Source organism: Sturnira hondurensis, unplaced genomic scaffold, assembly GCF_014824575.4.
Source record: "Sturnira hondurensis isolate 20B ecotype Veracruz unplaced genomic scaffold, ASM1482457v3 Scaffold0000880, whole genome shotgun sequence".
Classification (NCBI taxonomy): domain Eukaryota; kingdom Metazoa; phylum Chordata; class Mammalia; order Chiroptera; family Phyllostomidae; genus Sturnira; species Sturnira hondurensis.
Genome location: NW_028073511.1, coordinates 6,273,214 through 6,291,872, shown reverse-complemented (window position 1 = coordinate 6,291,872; position 18,659 = coordinate 6,273,214). Strand labels below are relative to the sequence as shown.

General features: G+C 45.5%; 1 protein-coding gene across 6 annotated transcripts in view; it reads right to left on the bottom strand.

Annotated features, from left to right (window-relative positions):
* The window catches only part of RUNX2 (RUNX family transcription factor 2), a 230,142-nt gene that overhangs the window by 97,560 nt on the left and 113,923 nt on the right, over positions 1-18,659 (bottom strand). For 2 of the 6 annotated variants that reach the window (XM_037054038.1, XM_037054068.1), the window contains 2 exons: positions 15,945-16,010; positions 11,474-14,372 (listed from right to left, as the gene is read on the bottom strand). The exons of 3 other annotated variants lie outside the window; for them this stretch is intronic. In XM_037054038.1, coding sequence (XP_036909933.1) covers positions 13,894-14,372; positions 15,945-16,010 — 545 coding nt within the window. In that variant the 3' untranslated portion in view covers positions 11,474-13,893. Of the gene's footprint in view, positions 1-11,473; positions 14,373-15,944; positions 16,011-18,659 lie in introns of those variants that run through there. One more of the 6 variants, XM_037054049.1, reaches the window with a different exon arrangement.

The window sequence follows — 18,659 nt, the reverse complement described above, 5'->3', positions numbered from 1 at the left end:
TCACCGCACAACATTGTTTATATCGACGTCCTTTCTCGCTAGACATTGAGGTCTCACGTTTTTCCTTTGTGCTTTATGTTTTGATAGCACGGGTATTTCTTTCTGTTTTCACTTATTCTAATATTGGGTGTGGTTTTCTGAAGTAAGACCTGTACCCCACCGAGATTCTGATTCTGCTCACCCCACACCACAGCCACTCCAACCCTGGGAAGAATCCCTCCTGCTCGTGTGCTCAGTGGGAGGGTGATTTGGGATGCTCCAGAATAGCACTGTCTGGGAGCAGTAGCTCACTCTTCGTTTCCTCCTGGAGAGCTGTGCATGGGATCGTCACGGTGGGAGCTTTGCCTACTTCCAGGTCCTGCACTGCAGGGTGTGGGGTGGCCACTGGCTCAGCCACAGACCCAGAATGGAAAGGGATCGCTCGTCCTTGCAGAGCCGGCTCAGGGCCATCTACCTGCTTAGACCAGGAGATGCTCCCGCCTTGGGACTCCTCCACCCTGGGCTCACTTCTCTGCTATGGCACCGGCTGCACTGTGTTGTCGCCTACAAGTTTATTTTCAGACTCTGAGCAGACGGTGAGCTTCTTGAGGGTAGGGGTAAGTCTCATTCATTTTCAATTCCATCATTTCTAATAAGTATTCAATCAGTATTTTTTGAATGAGTAAAACTGCAGGCGATCCCTTAGGACCAGATGAGAGGTGGGGACTGTGAAGCAAAGAAATGACAACTGTTCTCTCAAGCAACAGATACGGTGAAGCTACAGGCCCTCCCTCCCTCCGTCTGCCCTGTAAATGGCTTAGCACTTGTGTCTGACAGTCACCTGGCCCAATAAGACGGTGCCTGTCATTAAATGGGGGTCCATTGGGTGTCGTCTGCTTGGACTGTCACCAAATACCTGTGCATCCCTTCATTGCCCCATTAACGTGGCTTCCCTCCTGCATTTTTTAAGTTGAAGTGAGATTGACTATAGGAAACTCAGATAATAAGTCTACGAAAGGTGAAATTTGGATGAAAACTCTGTCTCTGTTCAAGAGGAGCAGTCACGTATTCACTTGTTTAGGCGGCTAGGATATCACGTCCGTGAAGTCACGAGTATGGCTTCCTCCGTGTAGCCCAAAGACGAGAAAGCAGACAGAAAGGCCTTTGAACCTGAGCGTCTGGGGCAAGGGCGTCTCTTGTCCACCGAAGGACAAAACACAGTGCCTGGGGACAGGTGGTCCCCCCCGGAAGCAGCAGCACTGCTGCTCTTAGACCGGACGGCGCCCGTAGTCAGGCCTGGTGCACAGCTTCACGTTTTCAAGTGATTGATGTGTAAGGGGGCTTTTCCAGTGAAGCGGGCTGGGGCCTGGTGTGGAGTCGGTGTGTTGGCAATTAATTTTCATGAACATGAGAGATTGGTTACAGGGTCAGTTTGCCTAGGTTTGTAACAAGTCATAATAGGTTCATAAAAAACTAGAAAAGTAAAGAAGTGTAAGTGCTTAATAGAAAAGACAATGCAGAGCTATTACAAAGGAAGGAAACGTGTTTTCTAAATGAATAGGAACTGCTTGGAAATAGATGGCCAGGCCTTGCCTTCCCTTCCCCTGCCTACAGGGCAATCCCGAATATGTGACCTGAGCTCTCTGTGATCGAATTTCCCCGTCCTCTAAAACATGGTATTTTCGCCAATTGTGAGAAACAACGGACCTCATTCTCTCCCTTAATGCTAGGCAGGCTCTAGCTGCACCTCTTGAAACTCCGTATAACTTGCTCTGGCTGGGTAGCTCAGTTGGTTAGAGCATCATCCCAATATGCATAGGTTGTGGGTTCGATCCCCAGTCAGGACACATACAAGAATCAATGAATGAATATATATACAGTGAACAACAAATCAATGTTTCTCTCTCTCTCTCAAATCAACTTTAAAAAAAACTTTCTACAATTTCTCCCTTCTAAAAGCTGCTCCAAATCTATAGGTGCAAATTACCTCATGGACCCCTAACATGCCATCTGGAAGGTAACGTACTGTTGTTCACACTAAAGGAGAACATCAAGACAGGGTAAGCGGCTTGTTCGAGGTCACACATATAGTTACTAGGGGCTAAGGATCTGGAACCCAGATCTTTGTGTCCCTTTCTGCTTCCCCCATTCAGTGCACTGCTCACCCCTCCAAGTCCCAAACGCAGAGTCGGCTGCATGGCTGTGACAACATGGAAGAGCAGATGTCACCCCTTTGGGTGTATGGAAATCACCCACTTTCCAAATACCAAGTCTCCCAAACATCACGGCGAAATGAAAGGCTATATAGACTGCCAACCACCTTACAAATACTTCAGTGACTGAGGAAACGAGAAATGGGAAATGAAATTGGCTACAGGCAGAAATCAAAGTGTATCTTAATTCTCTCTAGAAACGAATTGCTAACTTTTTAACCTCTGTTTTTGGCAATTGGAAGCATTCATGAATTTGCTTAAATGAAGAATGACATGACAAAGAGCTATTATTGGGATGGATTAAGTTGAACAGAGATGCGTTCCAATGTGTTTTTTAACGGTGGCCAGCCTTCCAGTGCATTTTTCTGCCTATTGCAAATGTTCAATAAATATTCAGAGGAAGAAAGAAAGGAGGATAACAGGGTGAGAGAGTGGTCATTTTGGTTCTCTGAGATTTCAGCAAAATGGAATATTAATCCCATGTAGGACAGTGTCTTTAGGAAAGTGTCTATAAAGTTCTTTAAGATGCATGAGCAGAAGCCTGCCTGTTCAGTTAGGGAGTTAAGTGATTTAGGTCAGAGTTAAGTGCCCATTCCCGGGTTTCTCCAGGCCCATGCACAAGTGTGCAAAGCCTTGCACAATCCAGGTTTCCCCAGGTCTTGGGGCTCCCCAGTCAGCTCTCTCCACTGTATAGCACTGTCCCTTAGAGATGTCGGTGCAGTAATGGGGGTTCTGGGAGCTGCCCTTCTGGTCAGGGGCGAGAAGGACCCCAGAACCACTTCTGCAAAGGTATGAGTTGAAGCTGACACACACTTACTTCTTGGCTTGGCTCTTTCTCTTGTTAGATGAGCCCCATGCTGCCAAATTAGGTTCAACAACACATTTGCCAGTAGCAACGCAGTCACTGAGCGCAACACACCTGAAACAGCAAAAAGCTCGGGAGAGATCATGAACTGGGGATTGAGGTCGGGGCGAGGTCAACCTGTGAATGTGTCAATGTGCTTTGTATTTATGGCTTATGTGATGTGATAGCTCTGAATTCCTTCAGGGAAGAAGCCCATGATAAGCCAAATGCCAAACTTAGCCTTGATGTTGAGTAGAAAAATAGCTTATAAAACATACATAAAAATACTACTTTCAAAGAGCAATGCTTTTTAAAATGTTAAAATAGTATTTTTTGAAAAACCATTCTACTTGGGGCTCCAGGTCTATGCTTTTTAGCAATAATCATCTTAATTATTTTGAGTAGTAATAAATGCAATCTGTTTTATACCTGTGATATCCTGGACACTTGCTAGGCATACTCCTACCTCATTAACTCATCTACTTCTCATAACCTCCATTATAGAGATAATACAGCCAACTGAGCCCAAATCTTTAGCTTAGGAACATAGTGTTTGAGATCAGGTAGATCCAAGCCTGAGTTTCAATAGCTGGGTAACCTTGGCCAAGTCTGAACCTCAGTTTCCTTATCAGTAAAATGGGGAGAAAACTAGCGCTAACTTCTTCGTAGATTGCTTGGAAGATTAAGATAAGGCACCTGAAACACTAAGCAAGGAGTCAGACACAAAGTCAAATGTGCAATAAAAGTTAAATAGTATGAAATACTGTTTGGCCCTGGCTGGTGTGGCTCTGTGGATTGAGTGTTGGCATGGGAACCAAAGGGTCGCCAGTTCGATCTTAATCAGGGCACATGCCTGGGTTTCGGGCCAGGTCCCCAACTGGGGGTGTGCGAGAGGCAACCACGCATTGATGTTTCTCTCCCTCCCTTCCCCTCTTTCTAAGAATAAATAAGTTAAATCTTTTTTTAAGAAAATCAAAATAAGTATTATTATTTGATCATGCTAGCAGTACCAAATATGACTTCCCCCAAAGGAAATTAAAATGGCCTTCAGAGCCTTCCTAAGGCAGGGAGGAAGAAAATCATCTTTGGTCCCCATTCCTTTTTCCCCAGGATGTTCAGTCTGGTGAGGTCAAGTCCAAGTGAACTTCAAGGGCAGCTACATAGGAAGAAAAGAGTGAGAAGAGGGTAGCTAGCGTACCCGTGTGCCTTGCAGGGGAGGAGCGGCAATTAGGAAAGGAATTATGAGGGCTTATGGGGATGGCGTGAAGTGGAAAGGTAACACGGGGGAATTTGGGGAGCCTCCCTACGTATTGCCAGCACCCATCCCTTCTGTCTCACTCTCCTGCCAGCCTGAGGAGCAAAGTTCCAGGGCGACACTGTCAGAGAGCCAGGTCCGTGTGTACCCCTCTCACAGGGCACCCTGCTCTCTGGGAAGCAACTTCCGGATGGCGTTTTGAGTTGGCTGGAGCCTGCGACCCTGGCCACCCTCTGTTCTGGTCATCCCGGCCCCCTAGAGCCCCAGGGGGGCTTGGGCAGCTCCCGGGGAAAGAAGAAAGCTGCACCTCGCATGTGTGGCATGCCCCACAGCACAATAATAGCTGAGAGAGATTTGATGGACTCTGACAGGGGGAAGAAGGGAGTGAAAAAGACGGAACAAAGATGCCATTTTAAAATTATTGGCTCACGTTCAAGATTTCACTATTTTCTATGGCAAGGAGTGAGTACAAAAATTCCTCCTACTGATGGGTATTTTTCTGGTTATTGAAAGCCAAGGGGTGCGGGGCTTCTGACTTTCCCTCTCAGGGAACTGGTGAGCCCAGCCTGTGGGTAAGGTGGGAAAGGTCTGCCTGGCGAAGGCAGAGGCTCCCAGGCCCTCAGCCAGCAGCTCGGATGAGGAACGGGTGCCGCAGCACACACTGTGTTTTCAGCTCCGATCCTGTGATCTCCCTGCCAAACAGGGGTTTACAAAGCAAAAACCTCCAGAGAATTCTCATACTTTCTGGCTTATTCTCCTAGTGTCTGTCTTAACAGGAATCAGCTGTTTGCCTTCTCACTTATACAGCATGTTGCCGGGGAGAATTCAGCATCTGGTCTGGCTATTATTAAAAACAAGAACATCCTGCTCTGTTGGGAGAACAGCACCACTAGCAAGAAAAGGACCGAGACCATTTGCATCCAGGACTCCAGAGATGTGTTTCCAGTCAATATCTGCTTGCCCCCCTCCCCCCATGGTGTTCATTTTAACATTTCCTGGTGCTTCCATCATTTGCACCGTGGTCTCCTTTTTCTGAAACAGAGAGACAGAGCGTGGGGGTTTTTTGCCTTTCACTGGGAGGCTGGAATCACTGTAGTTGTTCAAACGCTGGCCCACTCCCGCAGTGTGATAAAGTTGAACTACCAGAGGAATTTTTTTTTTAATTTTACAACTGCGGAAATGAAAAAGTAAACAAGACCGGGACTACATCAGTATTTAGGCTCCAGCTTTTTGTTGTTGTTTTTGTCTTTTTCTTTTTTAAGCCTTGGACTAGGGGCCTGAAGGAACCATATAATATGAAAAACACTGAGAGCTTTTATTAGCCAATAAAAAAATCTCAGTTCCTATTAACCACTTAATTCCTTGCTAGGGTTTCACACTTGCTTCCTCCTTGCATTCTTTTCTCCCTCTCATGCCCACGAGGAAGGAAAGTTGGTCCTCAGCCTTTCCCTGCACAACCTGAGTTCACAGTGTGTGTTCCAGAAGTTGCAGCGGAGAACTGTACTCAGTAACGTTCTCTGCATTTCTCATCTGTGAAACCACTATTAAGAGATCTCAGTAAGGAGTCAGATTTTCTACGCCCCCAACCCCACACACAGAAAGACTTTTTCAAGTCACTGCTACACAGGAGAAAGGGCGCTGTGACTTTCAAGATTTAGATATGAAGTGACTTGTTAGAGAAGACAGAACCGAGCCGAGGCCTTGCTAGAAGAGGCAGCGATGCCACAGAAGGCGCCTCTCATTTGGGAGAAGAATAAAGAGAAACTCACAGGGAAACAGAAAGTGAAACTGGTCAGCGTTGTTGAGCAGTCAGAGATGGATGGAGTTATAAAAAAATAAATGACCTAATTTTAAAAGGAAAGGATGTCAAAGGAGATTTAGAACATTGTTATTAAATCCCACACCACTGTGCATGTCATGTGGTTTTGTTGTTTGCTTTTGGCTGTTTTTTAATTATAAATTTGCACAGCAACATCAATCCGTCATCCAATTGGGTTTCAGAGACTGGTACCCCCATCTCTGAAACTTCCCCCTAAGCCTACACTGCACCTCACTTTCCACATCCGGGCGAATTCTAGTCCTTTGAGTTCTCAAGAGAAATGTCCTCGGCCTAAGGTGTAGAGGGCCACGTGAGGCCTGGGTGCAATTTTCTGTCCTGTCTCACTTCCTGTTGCAGGGACTAGACTACTTATGTGGAAGAACTTTAGCATCTTGCTGTAAAGTCTTGTTTTCTTTATAAGAACGGCAGGTGGCGGGGGGCAGGGGGAGTGGATTATTTCCTTTCTGTTGTTGGCTGTGGAGTGGGGCAGAATGACCTGGGGTGAAGATAGTGGTCAAGGAGTTGCATCTGCAATGCTAAAACATAAAGCAGGTTTTCCAGAAAACCCCAGACATTATTGCAACAGGATAATGGGACAACAAATTAGAGTAAGTTTTAGTAAAGGTTAAGTGGGTTTCCAGAAACTTGATCCTTCTGCTTTCCAACTGGTTGAGCATGTCTGAACAGCAGGGCTGGCTGAGTCACAGAAAGCCTTTGAATAAAAGCTTTACAAAAATTAATAATAACCCCTTTGTAAATGTCAGTTTCACTGCGCTGCTGACACCTCCGGAGTGGCCAGTGTCCCCAGTCCCCTCTAAACAATCTACCCGAAGCAGAGTAATTGCTTTTTCACCACTTGTGGGGTGAGGTGGTGTGTTTTTGTTTGTTTGCTTTCTGTTTTGTGTGTGTTTTTTGTTGTTCTGTTTGTTTGCAGAATTTGCAGGAATGACAAACACCTGAGGCAAACAAATGCTCCCTGTGTGTGTGTGCCCAGCGAACTCGTCTGTCCCTGAATGTCTCCTCGGGCACCTCTGCGTCTCCCATCCTCCTGCCACCCTTAAGGCGTGTACGCATGCATGCCTGTACGCACGCACAGATACACTTCCCTTGGTGTGTATTACCCTCAGCACCTATGGTAGATCCTTTTCTTTGCTCAATTTTGATTCATAAGGATGTCATGAACCATGACACTTTTTTTTTAAACCTCATTTCCAAGGCCTCCTGATTGAATGGCTACGGATGGAAAATGCTGGAAAGTCACAACGAGTGCACAGGAATAGTGGCCAGGAGGAGGGAGATCCCCATGCTTTTGCTCACGGCTCATCATTTAAACAGAGAGCGTCAGCTATCCATGTACTGGCCTTCCTTAAGCACCTTTTCCAGGCCCAACAAAGCAGCCAATGAAGGAAGAGCAGAGGTGGGTGGAAAACAAATCGGAGGAGCCGGAGCCGGTGGGCCCGGTCCTAGTGCGCAGGCTGGCTGTCAACACCTGCACGTCCTCTGCACCAATCCCACTGCAGGAGCCCTCCCCAGCCCCTTAGTTCTGCCTCCAGGAGCAAATGAGTGAGTTTGCCTGGGATCTCACGGGTGAGCTGGCCCATGCTTGCTGAAACTGTGGCGGCCAGTTGAGTTGTTCCCAGAAAAATGTAGTGACTAGGAGTCTTTTCATAAGCCTCCTACCTTTTTAGATGCTCCCAAGCCTTTGTGTCCTAGGACTGCTCTCCAAAATGATTTTCAAATAATTGGGACAGAGAGGCCAGTTGACAGGATTGCCTGTTTACCTAACAATCTACATAGGGTTGTTTTGCTTAAGTCGGACACCAGTACCTCTATTTCTGCTATGAGTCTTCATTGTGCCATTATTGTTAACTGCTCGTTTCCACAGGGAATGAAACATAAACCCACGAAGCTCTGCAGGGCCTGCTCTCACTGACTGTGAATGAGGGCTCCCCCACCTCCTCCCTTGCCTTTTCAGGCTGTTTTCAAATCCCATAAATATAAACACGTGGCTCTTCAGCCGCATCTGTAGATAATAACTTCAGGGGGCTTCCTGTTTACATGGCAATACCCATCTCCCAGCCAAATAAACTGTGACAGAGAGCTGAGGTGTTTATTGGGCCAGCCTCGGCTGGGACTGAGTTAACAGGAAACACCTACTCTGGAAGAAATGTCTGACGATTAAATATTTGGGGGGCAGGGGACACGAGGGGTCAAAAGCAGTACAGAAATTGCTTTCTTCTTCCGCCTGTCGTTTCCAGTAAGAAGCAGCAGCACCATGATAAACATGGCCAAGCAACCCAAGCCCGATGAGCTCACAGCTGTGCTGTTCACCGGCCACACAGCCGTGCCGTGGGGAGGAGGGGAGACAGCAGGGGGCGAACCTAAGAGCCTCCCTCACAGCATAGCCCAGCCTCAGGGTGCCGTCAGGTGATGGGAGGGAAAGGCCGATGCACACCCATCACTGGGAAGTCCCTTGTCTTCTGCCTGGCTGCCGATGTCTTAGTGAACGGTCTTTCTGTGCACCAGATCTGTCCATAAGGCCTGGCCTATGAATTCAGAGAGAGCCTCTCGCCCCTGGGTTCTCAACTTGGGGGACATGGGAGGCGTTTCCTGCCAGGGGACATTTGGCAAGGTCTGGAGACATTTTTCTTTGTCAGGGCTGGGGCTGTGCTGTTGGGATCTACCAGGTAAAAGCCAGGGATGCTACTAAACCCTACGGTGCACAGGACAGCCCTCCTTACCCCGCACCGAAGAATCATCCAGCCAGCGCACATCAACAGTGCCAAGGTCTAGCCCAATGCCTTTCATAAACCAAGAAACTGAGACCCAGAGGGGTAAAGTGACTCATCCTAAGCCATGCTGCTGGACAGAGCTGGAGTGGGAAAGAATGCCACTGTGCCCACCTTCCAGGGGATGCCTTTTAAAGTCACACAGATGTTTAATTTCAATGGATAAACAAGTATACATACATCCTCAAAGAGTTGCAAACAATTTCTCTGGCCTCAGTTCACTCAAGTGCTTTTAGGATGTCTCCTAGTCGTAGAAATGAGCTGCTTCCAGGATTCTCAGGAAACAGTGCCAGAGGGGTCAGAATGAGCGGACCTTGTTGAAGGAGGCCTCTAACTCGAGTGTGATGTGGGCCACTGGCAGGTTGCTGAGCTTCCTGGTCCCTCCTTCAGAGCCGTGGTGAGCCAAGGCCTACAGACAGCGCAGGACACAGAGAAGGCCGCCACGCTTTCCAGGCCCTCAACCTCGTCACTGGGGAGGGACTTCCCAAAAACAAGCAATGGCCCAGGAAAAAAATCAGAAAACTATACTTCCACTCACTAATAGAATTTTTCTGAGGCTAGAGCTCTCCAGGCCAAAATCCACTGTCACTCATCCTCAGCTTGGTTGACTTTCTTTTCAAGAACCCAAAAGAGACATGGGAAGGACAACAGAGTGAGTACCTGCTATGGCTGGGCCGCCTGAGGCCTTCTGACGACAGCCAGGGGCTGGCTTGTCGGACCTTGTTTGTGGGCCCAGAGAGGAAAATTGGGTAACTGTTGAGGCTGAGGTCTTTACATCCTGACCAGTCCCAAGGCCCAGAAGGGGGCTTTCCCTGGGGTGGGGCGGGGCGAGCGTTCCTGCCTTCAGACACAGGCCGATGAGGAAGTGAGTTCACTGCTAGATAGTCTGCCCACCCTCTCTAGGAGCAGGACAGAACAAGAACCCAGTGCTTACCAAGATTTTCTCCCTCACACCAGCAATACAGGGTCTCTGCTCTCACTCAGCCCTGGCACGACCTATGGCCAGAAAGTGCCCGGGGGAGGCAGCAGTGGGCGTCAGATTAGAGAAGAAGCCGCGAATGAGAAAAGACCCAATGTACACACATAACAAAACCAAAAAAAGCCATTTTATTGAAAATTAAATTCAAACTTCAAATTAATATTACAATCATGAGAAAAATGCCAAATAATTCAATTTACAGTTGCAACATACAATACAAATAGTCCCTTTGAAGTTGAGAGTAAACTCGCCCACAATCATGACCTGTGGCACAAAGCAGAGTTTGTACAATATGTGCATGGAAAGCAAATCTTGGGCAACAGCAATTGGAAAAATAAAAATGAAAAGCTTGTATTTACACAAAATGCTACAAATATTTTTGTTCCACAGAAATCTAAGAATGGTAAAGCATATCCAAAAAATGGAATTTTATTCAGAATACCTAAGAAATTACTGTAAGTTATGGTTTTGGCTGATATATTTCAAAGTACTGCAGTAAAAAGCAAACAGTTATTTGTAAACATGAAGTAAACAAACATCTAAAAAATTCTCACATAGAAAATATTTTTAAATGAATTATCTTTTTAAGGATAACAAATTCAATGTTTAGAAGAGCTGTCTTTTATTTATTTCATTTATTATCGTTCTTTTGGATATCAAAGATAGAATTATTGTTTCTGCCAATGCTTTGTGTTTCCATGTATTGACCGAGATTCTGGGGTCTGTCCCTCTCCTGGGAATGGAGGGCGCCCTTTTAGCCAGCAGGCAAATCTTCTCCCCTCTGAATTTGCAACGTGTGGTCACTAACCACGTGGATTCCTCCGCTCACTTTTGAAAGGCTCTGGTGGGGTAAAGACAGTTGAAAGGGCAAACAATCTAATCTGCTGAGTCTCCCAGTTCCGGGCTGGGCGTCACCTCACTAATCTAAAGCCAAAGCTGCGGTACCTGTTCTAGAACTCTCCGACAGAGGGTAACGCTTGTGAGACAACTGGGACAGATTTTTTTAAAAAGTGACTGTTGGTCACACTGTAAACTCCAGCGATGCTGACACTACAAAAAGGAAGAACCCTGCTCCTCAACCCGAGGGGAATGGAGTGGTGGCCGGTACGGGGTTCCAGAGCAGAGGTAAAACTTTGCTTTGGTCTTGGAATCTCAAATCATCCACATGACCCAGTGCAAATTAAGGGTTCAGTAAAAAAAAAAAAAAAAAAAGGAAAAATTTAACCCCCAGGCCAAAAAAGGGCAGAATTTCATCTAAAAATGTGAATTACCCCACTGGAGTGGTTGGACAAGGGTGGAAGGATGANAAAAAAAAAAAAAAAAAAAAAAGGAAAAATTTAACCCCCAGGCCAAAAAAGGGCAGAATTTCATCTAAAAATGTGAATTACCCCACTGGAGTGGTTGGACAAGGGTGGAAGGATGAAGTGCTTGAATTTTTCCCAAGAAAAAAAATTTCTTAAGTGTTTCTGGGTTGCTGCCTGCAGCCACTATAATAACATTTCAACACAAAAGCATCCCTAAGGTCACTTAGCATGTGTACTGTAAACTTAAAAAAGCCCTCTTAACATTAGAAAATAATGTACAAATATAGTACCTTTTTTTTTATTAAATAGGGTACAGCTGGCACTGGCGGTAACATTTTTATGTCAATTAATTAAAAATGAAATGTGTAACCAGACACTGGCTTCTTTAAGTGCTGCTGAAACAAACACACACATTTTACACTCACAAATAAGTGGACAGTGGCAAGCTTCAAGCTGCCACACACAAACAATAAATAGGATCAATTACTACTTCCATCTTACTTAAGGAATAAGAAAGTGGCTTCTTTATCCAAGCATACTTGGTATACCACCTTTAGAAGGCAAAGTGTTCTGTTTTGGTTTGGCTTCCCCTCCGTTTTCGGTATGAGGAGTCAAGATGGATTCCAAGGAGGACTCCCAGGCCAGAAGACAGGGCCGACAGCCCCACAGGCTGCCTGCCACACTGGCAGCTCAGAAGGTGCCAGCCTGAGCATTGCCAGAGAGAGCCAGGGGCCTCTGGGGGCTGGAAGCAAATCTCTACTAACAGGGGCACAGAATTCAAACAGGGGGGCCCTGACCTGTGGGGGAGGAGGGCAGGGATTTTCCTGGAGTTGTCATTAAGTGATCCTGGCCTGGATTAAGGATTCACACTCGAGAATTTGCCGTGTGGCTGCCAGGAGTGGTCAAAGTGCGTCCCACAGGAGGGCTTCAGCTCAAAGTCCTAGACAGTAGTAGACACCAAACTCCACTGAGCTTTGCCTCCCCCGTGCCTTCCACCGTGAGAACTACAGCTGTCTAAGGCTGCACACGGGACCCCACGGGTTGCATGGCCTCTCAGATCAGTTAGCTACCTGCTGGAACTGGCTCGATACTCCAGATGGCCCTGCCCCCCATAAGACAAAGACTGACATCTGCTCCTCTGAATGCAAATTCTGTGGAGAGCTGCCCAGGGGCCCTTGAGTAGGCCTGGGTTCCCCTGATCTGTGTTTGATAAGGCGGTTGGTCAAGACTCTGGTGCAACTTTGCTTTCCTGTCCTGTGTGTGCCACCATGGGCCCTGGGGCCACACGTGTGGCTTCAGGCTCACTTCGTCTTCGCTATGAAGCCTGGCGATTCCGAGCTCTGCCTTAACTGTGAAACCACAGAACACTTTTCTGCAGTTCAGTGATTCTCTTGTGCTTGTCTTTTTAACGTGACAAGAGTCATCGTTCTTTGGAAGAAATAAGAAAACCACATCACTCCAGCATTTCATGCTGGTTAAGGGCAACATAAGTGATAAAGGGCTAAGAGTTGTGTTTTAAATCCCTAATTATTGCTTTAAAGGCAAAGCTGTGTTAGAGGCAATCGAAGATCTGAAAAGAACTAACATAACATTTCCTTCATACGTCACAAAAACAAGCTACATCTAAAATATTTGGAGATGGAAGTACTTTCAAAAATCACATTGTGCCTGGATGAACTGAAATTGCTTAGCAATATCTCAGGTACGGCTCTAGCCCACTGAAGAAATTTGTTCTTTCATAAAAAAGCACTTTTAGAGACCGAAGTCAACACATCGATACACTAAGAAATGTTTCAAGGGTCCAAATGTCATTAAATAATTATAAATATATCTTTAAAGTTATATGACCATTCACTTAGCAAGTTACCTCAGATTTTACACATATTCATAATTTAAAAAAAAAGAAAACAATAACACACAGCCAAACACAAACACTATCTATACCATTATGGCTATAAGAAGGTATTGCCATTTTCAGTTTTGCATAAAAGGAGGAGAGGGGTTTCAGGATGGTATTTGTTTTTTGGTTAAATGGGAAAGGGGTGGGGAGCATAAAAAAGGAAAATAAAATAACCTTTCCTGATCAGTATATTTGAAGTCACTTTCTTAAAGTAGGAAAAAAAACCTGAACCGAACAGTTCGAATGAGTCCTCACGGCAGGCGTGGGAGCCAAGTTCGGAACAGGCGCACTGCAGTGGAGGCACCACTCCACCTCGGTCCCCTGAACGGGCACCGCGACCGCTGGGTCAGCCGGTCTGCAGAGCGCACGGCCCACGTGCAGCTGCGACCGTGAGGACGTGAGGTTTCAGAGCACAGAGAGGAAGCAGCTTTGCTCTTCTTCCTCCTGAACCTGGAGTCCACCTTCCCGAATTGGCATATGAACAGGTTATTTATAACAGACCAAAACATCAGCGACAAAAATACCTTTTTCCTCTGTCTGTAAAAGGACACTTCTTTTTCTATTTAAAGAAAAATAGAAACCAATCTGAAACCTGATTATGATTCTCTCTCGGGCCTTTTGCTTCTCGATAGCTACCCTCGTATGGTTGCAAGAGCGTGACTGAATGAGTGAGTGAAAAATCTTCTAAGAAATAGGCACTTTGTAGATAGCTAATTGATATACATATATACGCACTCTCTCTCTCTATATGTATATATTGATACATTTGGGACGTGGCTCCCAGATACCGCTGGGCCACTGCTGAGGAATTTCAATAAGGTCGCCAGACAGATTCATCCATTCTGCCACTAGAATTCAAAACGGTGGGGGAACTGCTGTGGCTTCCATCAGCGTCAACACCATCATTCTGGTTAGGCAAATTTGGGTTTAATAGCGGGCTGCCATTCGAGGTGGTGGTGCATGGCGGAAGCATTCTGGAAGGAGACCGGTCTCCCCCCGGCACCATGGGGAACTGATAGGATCCCGACGAAGTGCCGTAGTAGAGATATGGAGTGCTGCTGGTCTGGAAGGGTCCGCTCTGGCTTTGGGAAGAGCCGGGGTAGGGTGGTGGCAGGTAGGTGTGGTAGTGAGTGGTGGCGGACATGCCGAGGGACATGCCTGAGGTGACTGGCGGGGTGTAAGTAAAGGTGGCCGGGTAGTGCATTCGTGGGTTGGAGAAGCGGCTCTCAGTGAGGGACGGAATGCTTGGGAACTGCCTGGGGTCTGAAAAAGGGCCCAGCTCTGAAGCACCTAAAAATTGTAACAGAAGATGGGGAAAAATCTGTAAATATCAGTTAAAATAATGATCGAATTTTTACAAGAAAAAAGAAAACTTTAGCTTCCCCAAAAGGAATAGCAAGCCACAAACAGATCTTCAAATGCACCAATCACTACACAGTCTTTTTTTTCCCCCCTCACGTCACAGTCTTAGCGGCAGGTATCCTTCAGATCTTCCCACCCGCAGAGAATCCCAAAGGGCTTGAAAAACCCGAAGGTGTGCTAGGTCATACGTGGAAACCAACCCAACACTCTTATCATATAGATTCACTCACCAGAGTTTAAGAATGAATCCTCATTGATTTTTTTCTCTCTTTCTGTTTCTCATTGCACCTCAGATATTTGAAAGTGACATTTTAACTAAGGTGGACTATTTCATTTTCTCAACCAAATATAAAGAAATTTCAAAATGATCACTTTTGTTATTGGGCCTCTTGGCAGGTCCCCCTTTATCAATGACGGAACATTAGAAAGATACCCTAGCATGGTACCCTAGTATGTTCCAATCACTGCTTTACAAGTCTTGACGTAATTTAAAATCTTGTTTTATTCTTCATCTTGGTAACAGATTTCAAATTAAAAAAATCAAACCAGACTGAAGACGAAGATTGCTTACCTACATTACTTATCTGGGGGCCTATCAGGAGAGTGAAGCCCTTAGAGATTCTCCTGAGGGTCACAAACAAAACAGGTAGGTTTTAAAAGCACTGGGCGGGGTGAGGGCACTTAGTACCTAGAACTCACTGCATTGCAAGCCTGGATAGCAGACACAGGACCAGATTCAGGCCGGTGCTGACAGCTGCTTTTGTGAAAGGCTCTCTGTGCAGTGCAGGTGTGAGAAGGGCACCTCACCACCCGTTTACTTGGCCCCTGGACCACACCCTACAGGATTCGTCTCAGGCCAAACAGGTAACGTGGAGGCAAAGATGGTTTCCCCCTGAAATGTGAAGTCCTTTAGCTTCTAAAGCCAACAGTATGCTTTCTAGATAGATATTTCTGGTGCTTAACTTATGAAACCACAGTTATAAACCACTTCACGTGGAAATTAGTTTTCAAAGACTGGGTTATGATTTTCTAAAATTAACAAAACTGTGACAGGCTCTTTTGTAATACCAATGTTCTTAAGATTTTGGCTGCATCTAAAAATCTTCCAATTCTTTGGGTCTCACCATCTATTTGCTTTTCAGATAGCTTTTGTCTGTAAGGGGAAGGACTGGGTAATCCTCAAAGGCCTTGGTGAGCAGGTGCTTCTTCAGTCCCATTTTTATTTAGCACTTGTTCTTAGATGCTACTATACCGATTGAAGGCATAGCCCACCTACTCTTCTTTAAAAGGTGCTGACTGAGAGAATTGTTACTTTTTGTTAAAATGCACACTGCCTATAATCTTTATACAAAGCCAGGGCTAAGTGCCAGGATGCACATTTGTAATAAGAAGGGACTACTTAAAAGCAGTGTGTAGTTAACAAAAGTCGTTCCCACCAATAGGACAGTAGCAATCAGACAGCCCCACCCGGCCCGGCCCAGCAATGGTTAAAAGTCTCACCTGCCTGGCTCTTCTTACTGAGAGTGGAAGGCCAAAGGCAGAAGTCAGAGGTGGCAGTGTCATCATCTGTAAAATGAGGGGGATGAGCTCTAAGTTCCCTTCCAGCTCTAAGTTCTACCACCGTGAATTCCAAGATAGAAGGAGAAGCAACAGACTCAGGGGAGGGCGAGGCAGAGAAGTTCCCACCCCCTAGTTAGTCCTTTCCCGGAATCCACAGGCCCAGAAACGGAGGGTAAAAAGCTAGCGAGCGGCTTCGACTACCAGAAAAGCAAACACTTTCGAGATGACAAACCAAAAGTAACAGAGTCTGGGCAGTGACGCTCTGCTTTTTACAAACTCTTCCATCCTCAACTGGCCTCGACCTAACCCCTCCCAAACACAAAACTGACAAGCTCAAGTGTAAAAATCTAGAGGCAGTGATTATGACAGGACAGCAAATGGGAACAGACTAGATGTAACGTCTCCCCGCCCCGTGCGTGTGCATTGCCTTACGGGGACAGGCACAGTACAGAGGCCACAGATGTTCCCCAGCCAGACTTCTCATTGCCGCACATCTAGGTGAACTTGAGTTGGCAGAGCTAATAGTTAGAGGCGGGCCATTTCTGTACACATTAAGTTCAATGCTCAGATCATGTGAAAGAAACCAGAATAATGTGAGCAATTTCAAACAGAAAGAAGTCACACTTAAAACGTGAATGTTTGCCCCCCACAGGAGCAAAGCGCTCACTCAGATAGGCTTGCCAACGTAAAAAACGCTTCTCGTGGGTATTTGTACTTAAAATATACTGTAGTCATAATTAAAATTCCATGTGGTTTCCCTTATTTTTGAGGCAGAAGCCTCATTAAAACCCTTTATGTGGGGCCCTGCCAGTAAACTCCACTATGGTTTTGAATTGATCCCTCCACCTTCTCTATTTTACCTGATACATTTTGTTCATGTTTTTATTATCCATAACACGCCGGGACCACTGTACCTTTTTTACTTTATGGATGTCAGCTAAGGCAAATTGACATTCATTTTTCAATTAATGAGCTCTGGTTGTGGTTTATAGAAAACAATGCAACAATTCCATGAGGTTTACCGAATTTTGACCAACCATTTTTGGTCATTTGAGACTGTAATGTCTTGAGGAGTAACTCCATCTGGGCAAGAGAGCTAGCTAATGCGAACATTAAAGAAATCACACGGTAATTTTTATAACTTACAAAATATAGAATTTTCTGGAATTTGCTTAGTCATTTTGCATTAACGAGAAATGTTTCTGAAACATACTGCAATGTGTTCTGTAGGAAGAATATCAACAACATGCTACAGGCCCCCACGAGGCCCCTTACACCAGCGACTTTCGACGGGTGTGCAATGGCGGGCACACCCGCACGCGCTGCAGGAACTTTTAGAACCTGCAACACCTGACTATCTAGTTGGGGCACTGACCTCTCTTCCTTTAGACTGTCAAATTTTTTTAAAAAATGGCAATAGCCAACATAACAATAGCCATCTGGTGTGAATGAATCAAAATTATACCTATTTTTTGGTCAGATAGGCAAAAAAGACAACTTTTTTGGTGTGGTGTGCCACAGAACTTGAGTAATTAGTTTACATGTGCCGTGAGATAAAAAAGGTTAAAAATCACTGCTTTATGTGACGACCTCTGACACAGAAATGGGAAGAACATAAACCCCTTCCTCAGCTTCAGTTTATTTATATGAACTGTTATAGAAACAAATGATATAGTTAAATTTTATTGAATAGGGTGGTATCTAATACTTTTCTAATTTCTGTTTTGTACAACTCAGGTTTTCTTTCAGACTGCTTTCTTGGGTTATTTTGACATTGCATCCTAAGTTATTCATTCCTGTGTCACTAGCCACATCACAACCACAAATTAAAAGACAGGCCTAGGTATTATAGCAACTAAAGTAAAGAAAATGTAATATCTATTTACTAAAAGGGTCGAGATGAAAGCCTGGAGGATTTGAAAAGTACTATCACCCCAATCTAATTTTATAAATGCAAAACCCAAGCTAAGTACCTGCCCCAGTGATGTGCCTTGGAGTGTCCATGCTCCCCCGAGACCATCTGAAACTCCTGCCTACAACCCACGGATGAAACAAACCCAGCACTGCCAGAAGCTCCTCGAAGCCCGGGACAGCCACAGTGCATCTTCCCGACGGGCTGGTTTTACTCAACTTGGAGGCGGGGTACACGGTACAACAAACACGGGTGTGATATAGAGTAAATGCAACACTTGGGTGAATTTTTAGACAAAAAATGACTATCAAAATGTTGCACTTGTAAAGCTTTGGGCTATGCTTCCAGATCCCCTAAGGCGCCCACTTGCCATCCCTCTGCTGGAAAAACCCAAACCCCTCATCTCCTGTTCAGACAATCCTAATCTAGCCTGTTAATAAACAGGAAAGCTGAGTTCCAGAGAAGCGGTGCCATTTACTCCACAGAATCAGACAGCTTAAGAGAGTTTGGACCACAAACTAGACAGACCTCTTTGACTTCTGACCTTCTGACCTCTACGCAATCTTAGTTACCTTGAAGGAATTTGGTTGACACAACGACAGATTATATATATATATCCTGCCTTAAAAGTCTATTTGCCTAAGTAAATTGGCCTAAAAATATTTCAGTAGGCTCTGCTGGTGCCTACATGTTGCCCCAATGAGAGTTACTGTCTTTGGGATACTATTAAGAACTCTTTGAGG